We start from the raw sequence: 14,459 nt of genomic DNA on the forward strand, positions 1-14,459 counted from the left end.
AGGGAAGCCCAGGCAAAGCCCTAGGGTGGATCTTTTTGTCTGTATATTTGTCGACCATATCCTCCATTCGCTTGCAGGCTCTATGCAGGCAGTACTTCTGGCTTTTCCTGTTCACACTGCATCTCCAGGGACAGTACTGGGCCCTTGATCGATGCTCAGTAAATATCTGTTGAAAGAATGAACTAGTGAATGAGCACCTGAGAGGAACGATGGACCAGAGTCGATAACTAGTATCATTCACTGGCTCCCCGTGTGGCCGGCACTGTTAGAAACCCTCTCACAGCTGGCCTACCACACAGACAGCATCCTTATCCCTCTATTACAAATGGGGTACTGAGTCACCAAGAGGTCAGGTGACTTTCCAGGGGAGATTTAAGCCTGTTTGAGCAGAGGTCAGCACATTCCCTGGGAATAGCTCACTTCCAAGAGGAGAGGGAGAGGAAAGGAATGGAATCCTATACGCCTGGTTTACTCTTGAAAACTCAGAGCCCAGACTTCCCTGGGAGGAGCTGGACAGGCCAGGAGTGGGTGTCTGTTGGCAATTCTGCCACATGGAGTCATCAGGAGTTGGGAGCGCTAGCTGGTCAAACCAGAACATCTAAAATCCTTTCAAGTGATAGAAGACAGCACAACTGTATTATAAACACTAAATTTGCTGAGAGACTCGATCTTAATTGTTCCCAGCACTGGAAGAAATGATACTGATGTGGAGTGGTGGAGGTGTTAGCGAAGGCTACCATGGTCATTGGACAGCAATATAAATGGATAAAATCAATGTGCTGCACACCTGAAACTTACATGATGTTGTATGTCAAATATATCTTGATTAAAAAAAATCCTTTTCAACCCTGTAAATTGTAGGCAACAGGCCAGAAGTCTACTTCCCAGGCTAGGTGTGATTCCTTGTACATCCTTATGACACCCTGTAATCTTCCTTTGTAAACCATATCACAATGATAATTATGTAATTATCTTTGTTTGATGACCTGCTTAGTGTCTGTCTTCCCGTGTGACTGTAAGGCCCAGGAAGGCAGGTACCAGGTCTTACTGCTGAATGGCCAGCACCAGCTCAGGGCTTGATCCGCTAGTGTGACAAAAGGAAGAAAGGAAGTGGGGAGGTGGGGACAGGGAGAGAGGGAGGGAGGGAGGGTAAAGAGGGAGAGTCGGAGAATCAAGGCTGGGCTCAAATGTGTGTTAGTTGCTCATCGTCTCCAACTCTTTGTGACCCCATCGACTGTAGCCCTCCAGGCTCCTCTGTCCATGGGATTCTTCAGGCAAGAATGCTGGAGTGGGTTGCCATTTCCTTCTCCAAGAGATCTTCCCAACCCAGGGATCGAACCCTAGATCTCCCATGTTCCAGGCAGATTCTTTACCATCGGAGCCACCAGGGAAGGACTCAAGTGAGGCTGGCATTAGGGTCCCTGCTGGTCAGAGCCTCCGGAGTTCTGTAAGGACCCAGCATTCAGGGAAGTCGCACCTTTTGGAGGTCTGTGGCGGGACTGGTGCTGAGTGACTGCTGCCTTCTTCTTTGCAGCCTGCCTACAGCATCGGAGCTGCGACGCCTGCATGTCCTCAGACCTGACCTTCAACTGCAGCTGGTGCCACGTCCTGCAGAGGTTTGTACCAGGCTCACCCTCTGCTTCCCACAGGCAGACTGTGTGGGGGCAGAGGGTGGCACCACCCTGCTCCCTGCCTCAGGTCTCATGGCCAACATGAAGGTAACTTTGGCCAGTGCTACTCTGATGCTTAGGACAAGAATATTACAGTAATGAGCGTCTCCCTGAGGCTTGTGACCCATCAAGGTGACTCTAGACTTTGGAAGACCATTCAGAGATTCCAGCTACTGCAGCTCCCTCCTCACAACCGGGAGGGTTGGTTCATCCTCTGGCAGGCCTTTTCCAAGAGTGGTCCACAGTTGCGAGCATCCCAGAATCAGCTAGGGCTCGAGCTAAATGTGCAGATTCCTGGGGCCCACCCCTGGCCCCCCGCATCAGGGTCTTTCAGAAAGAAGCCAGGGAGCCTGCATTTTACCTCACTGCCTCATCTGCAAGCAAGCGTGAGACCTGCCAGCTCAGGGGTGAGCCTAAGACCTATCATCATTGGGCGAGAGCCCCACGATCCCGAAACCACACCTCAAAACTGTTCTCAGGCTATAACAGGGTTCCCTGAAATCCAAGGGTGTGGACATTGCAGGCATCTGTGGAAAGCTGGGACAAGTAACAAAGCTGTGTTTGTTTAGTTTTGGAAGCAGGGAAAATTCTGGATGAGATTCAGTTTCAGGGATAAAGTTCTTAAATCCTACTCATCTTCTACTCCTTGTTCTGAAATCATTTCCTCGCAGATTAGACTCAAAATTTGATCCCTCTTCTCCTGTCCAGGATAAATAAATGGTTGGGGGAGGGGGAAATTGGGGGGGGGAGACTTTCTTGGGGGACTAGAGCTCCCATGAGACTGGGAAGACCTATGAACTCGAAGAACCTTGGAATCTTGAAAATTGCAAATTACAGAGGCTTTGAGTTCCGTGCAGCTGTCTTGTAACTGTCAGTATTTCCTTTGCTCCTTTCCAATGTCCTGGTGCAGAAATAAAAGCCATTGCCTTTACAGGCGGCCTGCCTAGCACACAAGACACAGCTCAGGGCCAGGAGGAGAAAGGGGCCCTCATCAGGCCTCCCAGCTGTTCTTCCCACCAGCTGTACTCTTATTCGCTCTCATGACCTCAGTTTATTTTCCCTATAAAATGGGCTGGGGTTATGTGATTCAGGGAGATGTGGGTGAGGAACATGCCTGTTATTTTAACTCCTCAAATACCAAACAGAATTTTTGCAAAGTGTTCAGAGTCCTTCACATGAAACGCACAGAGCCTCAGAGAGGGTACATGGGGGAGACCCGAGATTGCGTCTTCCTGGCACGGAGACTTGCGGTGTGATCCATCTTGTGCACTTTCAAGTGTGAGAGCCCCGTGTGAGTGTGAGGCGATAATCCAGATGACCTCAGATGAGCCCTGGAATGCTGCGGCTGGCTGCCACCATGTGACTCAGCATCATCCAACAACAGCTGAGCCATGAGGACTGCAAAATGGGTCAGATGAAAGCAAAACCCTAGCTTGCTACACCCCCACTTAATGCATATGCCCATGCCCAGAAAACCATGACAATTTAATGAGAGTTGGTCGGGGTGGGGGGGCAGGGCCTTGGCTGTAGACATTATCTTTGCTGGATTATGTCAAGTAGAAGACAGAAAAGCTCCATCAGGGATCCCGTCCCCAGATGTACATGGGCCCAGGCTCACCCAAGCCAGGCCCATTCCTTCCTGACAGATCTCTGGAGCCTCAGCTGAGAGCTGACTCCAGATTTCTAAAAAGCCAGAGATCAGGGCTGCTGCAGGGCTGTTGGCCACCGTGGTCTCTCCCACCAACTGCTGCTTGAAACCACCTCACGGTTCTTGGCTCCGCCTCCACCTGCTTTGCCCTCTGCAGCCTTGCAGAGCCTCCCTTCCCTGCATGGGGGCCGGATCTGACTCAGATGATTTCACTTATCATGCAGGTATTTTCCTTTCATCCCACGTTGTCCCCTAATGGCCCACCTTGGAGTCTACGGGTGACCCTGACTCCAGGATTTGGCTCGGAAAATGAGGGTCGTAACCCTTGCCTTACAGTGTCATCGCAAAGGTCCTCCGAGATAGCGCAAGGGCAGCATGTGACTGGGGCAACACCTGGCGTTCAGGAGACGCTCAAACAATGGCCGTTTCTCATGCCTTTCTCCTTTGCGTCTGGGTTGGTCAGCCCCGGGCTTGGAATGGGGTGCTTTTGGACCTATATCCAAGGCTCAGTCCTTGAAAGAACCAGTTAGTTTGGCCTAAAGGAAACTTCAGTTCCCAGCCCCCAGCGGTGCCCCTAGTCTTCCACACTTCGAAGGAGGGGGCATGGAGGACCCGAGAGAGGGGTCTGTGGATGGCTCCCCTCGCTGTCCCTGCTACAGGAGGAGCAGCTCAGAGGTGTCTTTGGAAGGAAGGACTGGCAGAGCCTGGAAGCCTCGGCCTTGCCAGGTCTTGGACAGATGGGCAGGCAGTTGTCGGTGCAGAGTTCACCAGCCTCGCATCCTTTCTCAGCACTGGTGGCTGGTGATACTGGCTTCCCATCCAGAGGTCCCTGCACTTGAGTAGGACTTGATGGATTCTCCTGGCACCAAAGAGTGAAGAACAGAACTTTGAGCATGACGCCGTGGAGAATATTCTCTGGTTCATCCTCGTACCCCACCCCTTCCCTAGGGAAGCACTTGATGTCTTCCAGCTCAGCTGAGCTGTGCGGTGTCCTCTCAGGGAACCCTGGTCAGCCAAGATCTCATCTCTCCCAGTCTCTGGCAGGACCTCACTTCTGCCCTTCAGTGGCCACATGGTGGGTGTTGGCCAGATTGGCTGATGTCCTTCCTTGGCCCCGCCCTTCCTTGCCAAATTTAGGCTCCTCCACAAAGAAGGGGGGCTCAGCGAACGAGCAAGACTTTCCCCAGATGAGAACACGTGTGTGAACTCCCTGGTTTCTCAGCAATTTCTGGGCTGCCCGGAGTTGCAGGGCAGGGCTTAAGGTCATTAGAGGTCACGCAGTCTGTCAGCTCCATAAATACAGAGACACATACAGACATACAGACACACACACACACACATGCATCTGGGTGGGTGTGGCCTTGGTCCTGGGGAGCTGGGTCAAAAGGGTGGGATGCCGCAAATAGCTTCCCCTCCTTTGGGGGAAGGAGTAGAGGGGGCAGGAGGGGCTTGATCACAGCCACCTGGTGCCGGGGCACCTGCTCAGTGGTCTTGGGGAGATTCGCCTCCTCCTTGCTCCCCTTGGAGAGCTATTACTGCATGGGGGTAGGGGAGGGCTTCTCTGTCAATCCCATCACACCTCCGGCCTGTTGGTTCCCCCTGCAGATGTTCCAGTGGCTTTGACCGCTACCGCCAGGAGTGGCTGGCCTACGGCTGTGCCCAGGAGGTGAGAGGCTGAAGTGAGCCGGGTGGGGGAAGGGCAGGGCTGCAGGCTCGACCCTTGCCTGGTCTCTCTTCTCTTGGTGACATTCTCCCCTTCACCTGGGGCTTGCCTCCCTGTCTGCTCTGTGCCAGTGAGACCATTGTTGGAGGTTTTTGAGGGCTCAGTGGGTCCTTGGGACAAGCACCTCTCCTGGTGAGTTGGCCCGGAGCGGCAGTTCTCCAGGGGCTCTCTTGGTGCTTGCAGAGGATATATTGGGTGTGGCCTTGGCCACAATGGAATCTTCTAGGAGGCTGTGTGCCTGGTAACATTCAAGAAATGACTGTCCCGGCTCAAACCTTCAGGCATTTAAGGAAGGCAGTCATTCTGGGAGGGAAGTGGGTTGTACCTGGCACCTCCCATTTAGAATCCCATAAAAAGGTTCGACCCCTGGGTCAGGAAGACCCCCTGGAGGAGGACATGGGAACCCACTCCCGTATTCTTGCTTGGAGAATCCCATGGACAGAGGAGCCTGGCGGGCTACAGTCCATAGGGTCACAAAGAGTCGGACACAGCTGAAGTGTCTTAGCATGCATGCACAAGCACAGGTTCCTTCTCACTTGGAATTTTCCAGAATGCTCAACACTTTGGATGAGTAATGAGTAATGAGTAATGTGTCAGTAACCTTTTACTGACACAGAGAGACCCATTCATGTATGCATCCCTGCCCTTCCCTTCCTCTCACTTTCCCTTCTTGCAGGGCAGGCACATGGCATGTGCCCAGCACTTGCTCTGATTTAATCCTATCATGGTCCCAGGAGCTACAGACCAGTGTCCCCACCGATCAGAGAAGGAAACTGAGGCTCAGAGAGGTTCAGTGACTTGCCTTGGAGCTCACAGCTGGTGAAATGGTGAAGGTGCTGGGCCCAGCATTTAAATGTGAACCCCCAGAATTACTGCTATGCTCTCACTACCATCTGTTTTATCAGTGAGGCTGGGTGAGCTGTTTCTGGTCTTCAAAAAAACACCCCCAAAACCCCTTGTCCATCCAGCAGCCTGTTTCTGACATTGGCTGTTGGTGATTGCACTCATTCGCTTTATTTATTTAAGATTGGCATCTCAGCTCCTTCAAGAAGGATTCGAAGTGGCTGACAGGTAAATTGCCCTGTAAGATAAGACACTTTCAGGATAAAGTAGAAAGCTTAAATGCATTCATAGCCCAGCTTTGGTTAGATTACCATCTTGGAACACTCACTGGCGTCTTAAATCTTCTGGCCGCTGAGGGATGAAGGCACCCCCAGGGTCCTCCTGCGTGCGACGTAGCTGCTGCAAGGCCTCTGTGCATCGCAGCCCCGGGTCTCTCTTGCAGGCAGAAGGCAGAACGTGTGAGGACTTCCAGGACGAGGACTCCTACTCGTCCTCCCCTGACAGCTCCTTCAGCCCCTTTGACGGAGACTTCACCACCACCTCCTCCTCCCTCTTCGTTGACAGCCTCACCACGGAAGGTAAGAGTTGGGAAGAGCCATGGCCCTGGAGCATCACTCAGGGAACAGGGTTGTTGCATCTTGTCACATCTGAGGCTCCCAGAGCAGAGGTCACTTGCCAGTGAGACACAGAGCTAGGTTTAGGACAAGTGGACTCCACGCCCGCGTCAGAGTTGTGGAACAGAATTCACTGTGGCTACGGGAAAAATTACCGTCCCAGCACAATGCCAATTAGTTTACATAATAACTTGATTCATCTTAATAGCAATTCTCAGAGAACCTGTGAGATCTTGGCATCCCAGTAGCAGGTATGAACTTGGTCCCACACACTCAGACGTCAGAGAAAGATTGCATAATTTTTCTGTGACTTCTCTTCTGGTTCCCACCCCTCATTGGGCTGGTGTGGTGGGAAGTTCCACCCCTGCCATGTGGGGCTTGACTTTCCACTCCTGTGATGTCCAGGGAGCAGAGGGTAGTGCAGGATAGCTCTGACCATCTTGGGTTGTTGCTGAATTGCTTCTTCAGGCCTGGCTGTCCCTGGGGCCTTCTCTGCCATCCCCATGTTACTGGTGGAATGGTGATTCCTGGGTTCTTGTCCTCACAAGGGAAAGAAATCAATCTAGAGACATAGAACAGTTTTAAGCAGCAGGAGTTTTAATAAGCAAAGCAAAATGTACACTCATGAGAAGGGAGGAGAGTGGACTGGGGGCCAGAAGCAGCCCCACAATGAAGGTAGAGTTGGGTTGTTCAGAGCAATGGAAAGTCCCTCCCTGTGTCCTGCATCACTGGATTGATGAGTTGATTGACAGCTTCTCCTGTGTGCAGCCGCTTACCCATAAGCACCCATGTGGAAACAGGTTGGGGGGGTGGTGGGCAGGGAATGGCAATACTAATTTATTATAAATACTGCATAATGAACCCCAAGCTATTCTGAGTCACCTCTTAGGTCTTGTTGCACCTACACCAACCAGTACTGGGGGTTTGGAAAGCCCCGCTGGGTTTTTGTTATCTGGCTTGGTCCTGATATGGCTGGAAATTTTGCAGTCCTTAACTCATCTCACATGCTAGTAAAGTAATGCTCAAAATTCTCCAAGCCAGGCTTCAGCAATACGTGAACTTCCTGATGTTAAAGCTGGTTTTAGAAAAGGCAGAGGAACAAGAGATCAAATTGCCAACATCTGCTGGATCATGGAAAAAGCAAGAGAGTTCCAGAAAAACATCTACTTCTGCTTTACTGACTATGCTAAAGCCTTTGACTGTGTGGATTACAATAAACTGTGGAAAATCCTGAAAGAGATGGGAATACCAGACCACCTGATCTGCCTCTTGAGAAATTTGTATGCAGGTCAGGAAGCAACAGTTAGAACTGGACATGGAACAACAGACTGGTTCCAAATAGGAAAAGGAGTTCGTCAAGGCTGTATATTGTCACCCTGTTTATTTAACTTATATGCAGAGTACATCATGAGAAACGCTGGACTGGAAGAAACACAAGCTGGAATCAAGATTGCCGGGAGAAATATCAATAACCTCAGATATGCAGATGACACCACCCTTATGGCAGAAAGTGAAGAGGAACTCAAAAGCCTCTTGATGAAAGTGAAAGTGAAGAGTGAAAAAGTTGGCATAAAGCTCAACATTCAGAAAACGAAGATAATGGCATCCGGTCCCATCATTCATGGGAAATAGATGGGGAAACAGTGGAAACAGTGTCAGACTTTATTTTTCTGGGCTCCAAAATCACTACAGATGGTGACTGCAGCCATGAAATTAAAAGACGCTTACTCCTTGGAAGGAAAGTTATGACCAACCTAGATAGCATATTCAAAAGCAGAGACATTACTTTCCCACAAAGGTTCATCTAGTCAAGGCTATGGTTTTTCCTGTGGTCATGTATGGATGTGAGAAGTTGGACTGTGAAGAAGGCTGAGCGCCAAAGAATTGATGCTTTTGAACTGTGGTGTTGGAGAAGACTCTTGAGAGTCCTTTGGACTGCAAGGAGATCCAACCAGTCCATTCTGAAGGAGATCAGCCCTGGGATTTCTTTGGAAGGAATGATGCTAAAGCTGAAACTCCAGTACTTTGGCCACCTGATGCGAAGAGTTGACTCATTGGAAAAGACTCTGATGCTGGGAGGGATTCGGGGCAGGAGGAGAAGGGGACGACAGAGGATGAGATGGCTGGATGGCATCACTGACTCGATGGCATGAGTCTCAGTGAACTCCGGGAGTTGGTGATGGACAGGGAGGCCTGGCGTGCTGCGATTCATGGAGTTGCAAAGAGTCAGACACGGCTGAGCGACTGATCTGATCTGATCTGAACCACAAAAAGGGAGCTCTTGGGGCATGTTCTGGTCACCAGGGTCCAGGTCAGGCAGGGAAAGGTGACACACATGTGTCTGTCCCTATACAATGTGTCCCGGCGATCAGTTTTATCACATGTGTGTCTCCTGTCAGCCCAGGAATGTGTCCCTCCTGTTTGCTATGTAATCCACACGGGAAGCATTAATTAGAGTAAGGACAATTATGGCTTTATGGCCTTCCAGTCCTGGAGGAGGTGGCAAAGATTAGCAAGTTGCCTTTATAGGAAAAAAATGTGACAAGGACTTGTCCCCACAACAAACTCTCAAGGTGTCTGGAGGGACAAGTCACCCCCTGCCTGTGTTATTACAGCCTACACAGGGAGATGACATGCTGGGGGTAGAGGCTAGCTCAGGGTCCAGGAAGATGCTGTGAATGAAGGGGATACAGCACTTCAGCCAGGGGGACCCAGCTGGTCAGGGCAGGGATGGAGAGCAGAGAAGTTAGTGGGGGCGACTGCTAAAGGGTCATGGACCCCTTCTCTCCTCAGCCAGCCAGAAAAGCAGAAAGGGCCAGGGAAGCAGGAAGTGTGGGAGCTGGATTTTAAGTTACTTACTTGCCTAAATGCCACCCACTTAAATGAACCAGAATGATCTCAGAGTGGTAAGCAGCTGCCACAAAATCGATGCATTTTATCGTAAGGATAGACAGGCACTGACCCGGAATATCTGTGCAGTCTAAGGACTCATCTGATGAGCAGCTGAACAGAACATGTTGGTAGCAGCAAGAAGTGACTGCTAACCACAGGAAATGACCACTCATTCAGTAGACATCACACACATTTCTTCACTCTGTGGGTTTTCATGGGCCCGGACCACAATCCGTTAATTAGGGAACCAGTTTGCATTCCATGGACCCTTAGCAAGGCAGCATCTGGGAACCAGCCCTCAGTGAGGGGAAGAAAAGCTGCCGTGGGCACAGCGTGGTCACCTTTAGTCGTCTCGTGGGAGGGACTGGCTGCAGGTGTCTATTTGTCTATCAAGACTACATGTGGCTTGGGCTACAGTGTATTTCCAATGGTCTAGATTCAAAACAAGTTGATTCAAAAAATCAAGTTAATTTGCCCAATCATGTTTAGGATTACTTTGGTCACTTGCAGGTAATCATCATTTTTAACTTGTAGTAAAAAAACAGATTCAGAGGCATATATAAATACCTTGTGTATTGTAATTCCTGAAGAAAACGTATTTTTCTGTTATAAGTCAACAATTCTCTGTTTTGTTTTACTTTGAATTTTTAGGGGTTTCTATAATTTTGTTCATGTATTTTTGACCATGCTGGGCCTTCGTTGCTGCACAGGCTTTTCTCTGGTCGCAGCTTCTCGTGACGGCCTCTCTTGCTGCAGAGCCCTGACCCCAGAAGGTGGGCTTCGTGAAGTTGCAGCACATGGGCTTAGTAGTTGTGGCTCCTGGGCTCTGGAGTGAAGGCTCAGTAGTTGTGGTTCACAGGCTTAGTTGCTCCACAGCCAGGGGCATCTTCCCAGACCATAGATCAAACCCATGTCTGCTGCATTATCAGGCAGATTCTTTACTTTCTGAATTTAACTCACCTGATGCGAACAGTCAACTCATTGGAAAAGACCCTGATGCTGGGAAAGATTGAAGGCAGAAGGAGAAGAGAGCAGCAGAGGATGAAATTAGCATCACTGAATAGCCTCACTGACTCAATGGACTTGAACTTGGGCAACCTCCAGGAGATAGTGAGGGACAGGGAGGCATGACGTGCTGCAGTCCATGGGGTCGCAAAGAGTCGGACACGACTTAGCAACTGAACAACGATGACAATACATGATAAACAGTTAAATGATTCCAAAGTCAAATCTACAAAAGCAACTATATCCAAAGAAGCTTAGTTTCTCGTTTTCTTCCTCCATTTTATTCTCCCTTTTCCCTGTGAAAGTGAAGTGAAAGTGTTAGTTGCTTAGTCGTGTCCAGCTCTTTGTGACCCCATGAGCTGTAGCCTGCCAGGCTCGTCTGTCCATGGGATTTCCCAGGCAAGAATACTGGAGGAAAGAGGAGTGGGTTGCCATTCCCTTTTCCAGGGGATCTTCCCAACCCAGGGATTGAACCAGGGTCTCCTTTGCAGGCAGATTCTTTACCATCTGAGCCACCAGGGAAGCCCCTTTCCTCTATGGGGTACTATTTTTAAATTTTCTTATGGTTTGTTCTTCTACTATCTAGTGGGATTTTTTGATATTTGAAGATTTATTGGACATGCATAGCAGAACAGGGTGTTATATTCAGGTACTGGGAGCGTAAAACAGTTGGTTGCTGAGAGGCTCATAGTCTATGGAAACAAGGGAACCCAAGATGCTCCAGAAACAGATCAAATGCCATGGGACACAGGGGGGGACACACCCAACTATCCTCTGGGAAGTGACAGGGCTGGGATCAGGACTAGGCTGAGGTAAGTGACACACTCAGCGCAGATATAAAAGTTAAGGAGGCATACACACACACACACACACACACAAAAGCAATAATTAAGAGAAATAATCTTTTCATGCAATATTTTCAAAAATCAAAAGTAATGCCAAGAATTCCATGGTGAACAAAATATCAAAAAAATTAAAAAAAAAAACAGAATCAGACCCTGTTTCACTTGTGTCACCCTAGCCTCAGCCCTGCAAGAGGCATTTCAGGAGTGGGACTTTTGAAAGAGGAGTGGTGAAGGGGAGGAAGGGCATGTCCTGTAGGAGGAAGAGAATATGCAGCGATTCAGAGATCTGAGAAGACCCCGAGGTCTGGAGAGCCTTGCGTAGCTTGTTACACCCACTGTAACAAGTGCTATTGACCCAAGTGACAGGAGAAGAGAAGCCTGGGACAGATTGCCAAGGGTCTTGAACATCTGTAATCGAAGGGGACAGTGGAAGCTCCCCTTTGAATGAGGAGGATGGTGTAGGGGGAGGAGGGACGCAGAGCAGGTTGCAGGTCCTACATTGTGGAAGGTTCCATTCGTTTAATGTTTGATGCTTGAAGCAGTGATCTCTAGTCATCTAGAATATTCTCCTGAAGTGGAATTTTTGCTGTCCTTTCCCCACAGGAATCTGTGGGGAAGAACCACAGGAAGGGTCAACCATTGGAACTTATTTAGGAGGCTGCAGGGTACACTCGTTGAGGTGTAGAGGGAGTGTGTTGGCCTGGAAATCTGTCTCCCGCATTGTACCCTGGGGGTCTTCAAGCAGATTTGATCTTGTGACTCACACACACCCCACCTCAAATCCTTCCTCCCTTTCCTGCTGCCCCCTAGGATACTGTGAAAGGCCCCGAATTTGGCTTTCCAGGCCGCTGTCCACCCCCACCCCCAGCCTCACCCACTCTCATCACCCCCTACTCACAGCCTGTCTGCCCTCCGGCTGCACTGAACTGCTTTTTATGTCTCTACTGGCCAAGTTCTTGCTGACTCCAGCCTTTGCCCTACCGCCTATCTGGGACTCTGTCTCAGCCCCATATCTCATCCTGCCTTCTTGACCGCCTTTGTGTGGACAGTTTTCATTGTCCCTCCATTCCCCGCCCCCCACCCCCACCCCATGACCTCCCTGAGGGCAGAGATCACATCTATCCACAGTACTTACTCCCTGGGCTCAACTCCCAGCAATCACTCAATAAGTATTTGTTGAACGAATGAACACTGGGAAAAGTTGGCTTGTCTGTGGCCTTTGACCTTTGGACTGCTATGTGACTTTGAGCAAGTCACCTCCCCTCTCTGGGCTTCAGTTTCCTAGCCTTCAGAATGAAGGGCTGAACTGAACCTCCCTAAAGTCTCATCCAGTCCTAACGGGACAAAGGCCATTGTGATTCTGCTAACCTTGCACCTTCTCTCCTTTCCGTTTGAAGATGACACCAAGGTGAATCCCTACGCAGGAGGAGATGGTGAGTACAGAGACACCTGCCCCTCTTCATCACACACTGCCTCTTGGACTCACCCCCTAAGAGGGTGCAGCCTTCACCTGGCCTCTTTGCTTTTACTCCCTGAGTGGGGGAGGGGGAAACAGCAGCAGCCTGGGCTTCTCCAACCTCCTGCTCAGTGGGAAGGTGCGGAACATGGGTGGGAGCTTCTGGGCACACATTCCCAAGGCTGAAAAAGCAAATCTACATCTAGACATTTCTCATCTCAGGCGGGAACCTCCTGCAGTTCTTCTGACCACGGTGCTCTTGAGTATTCACTGCCCTGAAAGGAGTGAGAGGCAGAGAAGAGGCTGAGCTGGGGCAGGCACGGCCATGGACCTATGGCCCTGGGCTCTGTCCTCAAGGGGCCTCCCAACCAATGATGGGTGGAGAGTAGATTCTCTCGTTAAAGTTGTTGCAGGAAGGGGGACCCCTTCCAGGCCCGAGAGTGAGCTCTTGTCTAACACTCTGAAATGAATTGTCCATGGAGACACATGGGCTGACAAAGTAAGAGATTTTACTGGAAAGGGGAGCCCGGGTGAAGAGCAGCAGGGTAAGGGAACTCAGGAGGACTGCTCTGCCATGTGCTTTTCGGTCTCTGGTTTTTGGCGATGGTGTTAGTTTCTGGGTTGTCTCTGGCCAGTCATTCTGCCTCAGGGTCCTTCCTGGTGTAACGCGCATCAGCCAAGATGGATTCCAGCCAGGATTCTGGGAGGTTGGTAGGGTGCATGAACTGGAGTCTCCTCTCTCCTTTTGACTTTTCCCGAATTCTTCCAATTGGTGGTAGCTTGTTAGTTCCACGTTCCTTACCGGAACCTCTAGTTTAAGATAACTCATCCACGTGGGCACTATGGGGTCTGGCCAGGGCAGGCGGCTTTGATCAGTGTTTGCCCTAATAAAGTTGCCTTTAATTCCCAACGTGGGTTGGCAGAGAGGACACAAAACTTGTCCACCACAATTTTACACAGCTTAAGAAGGTAGGGACCCTGATCCCAGGACTGCCTGGGGGGATAATCTCCTCTCTGGTGATGTGGGGGCGAGGGCGGCCATCTCCCCTGGCCTTTTCCCAGAGCCAGCTTAAGCCCTTGCTGCAACTACCACAAAGGGGACATGGAAGAGCCTTCCAGCTCCAGGGGCTGGGAGACTGTTAACCGGGCTCCAGCAGGAGAGGAGGGACTGTTAGCACAGCTAGATGGTTTCTCCCCACAGAGGTGGAGCCATTGCTCCTCTGTGGGCACCAGGTGTGAGAGTGCATCTGTGTCCATTGGGCTGAGGGGAGGCAGGGGGCTCTGAGCCACGTGCATCCCCCTTATTCCACATCATGTGCTCGTCAGCCCAAGCCCTGCCCTCAGATCATCAGGGTCACTGAAGGCTGCGGGCTGATGGCCAGGTCAGGAGAGGCCGGCTCAGGGTGTGTCCTCTACACTCCTCCAGTTCTTGGCAGATACCCTGGCAATGCCCCCACGTCATTTCTCTCCTAAGCTTTTTTTCTCTTGCAGAGAAAAGGGGATGGGGAACACAATGACTTCGGATGTATGCAACATTTTATTAAAAATCCCACCCCTTGTTGATTCCCATCACACCCACCAGTGAAAACAGACTTCAATATTTCTGTTGCTCTCGTGCTGCTCCGTCTTCTCTATGTCATTAGCCCCACATCCTTTTAGGATAAAGAGAAGCAGCAAAAAGCCACCACAGGTAATATTAGCGAACTAGGCTTCTTAGCATCACTGACTCGATGAACATGAGTCTGAGCAAGTTCCAGGAGTTG

General features: G+C 50.4%; 1 protein-coding gene across 3 annotated transcripts in view; it reads left to right on the forward strand.

Moving 5' to 3' along the window:
• Nucleotides 1-14,459, forward strand: part of PLXDC1 (plexin domain containing 1) — a 64,942-nt gene that overhangs the window by 46,675 nt on the left and 3,808 nt on the right. For all 3 annotated transcript variants that reach the window (XM_006068537.4, XM_025280227.3, XM_025280228.3), the window contains 4 exons: nt 1,535-1,616; nt 4,924-4,984; nt 6,327-6,462; nt 12,638-12,673. In XM_006068537.4, coding sequence (XP_006068599.2) covers nt 1,535-1,616; nt 4,924-4,984; nt 6,327-6,462; nt 12,638-12,673 — 315 coding nt within the window. The remainder of the gene's footprint in view (nt 1-1,534; nt 1,617-4,923; nt 4,985-6,326; nt 6,463-12,637; nt 12,674-14,459) is intronic.

Source organism: Bubalus bubalis, chromosome 3, assembly GCF_019923935.1.
Source record: "Bubalus bubalis isolate 160015118507 breed Murrah chromosome 3, NDDB_SH_1, whole genome shotgun sequence".
NCBI lineage: Eukaryota > Metazoa > Chordata > Mammalia > Artiodactyla > Bovidae > Bubalus > Bubalus bubalis.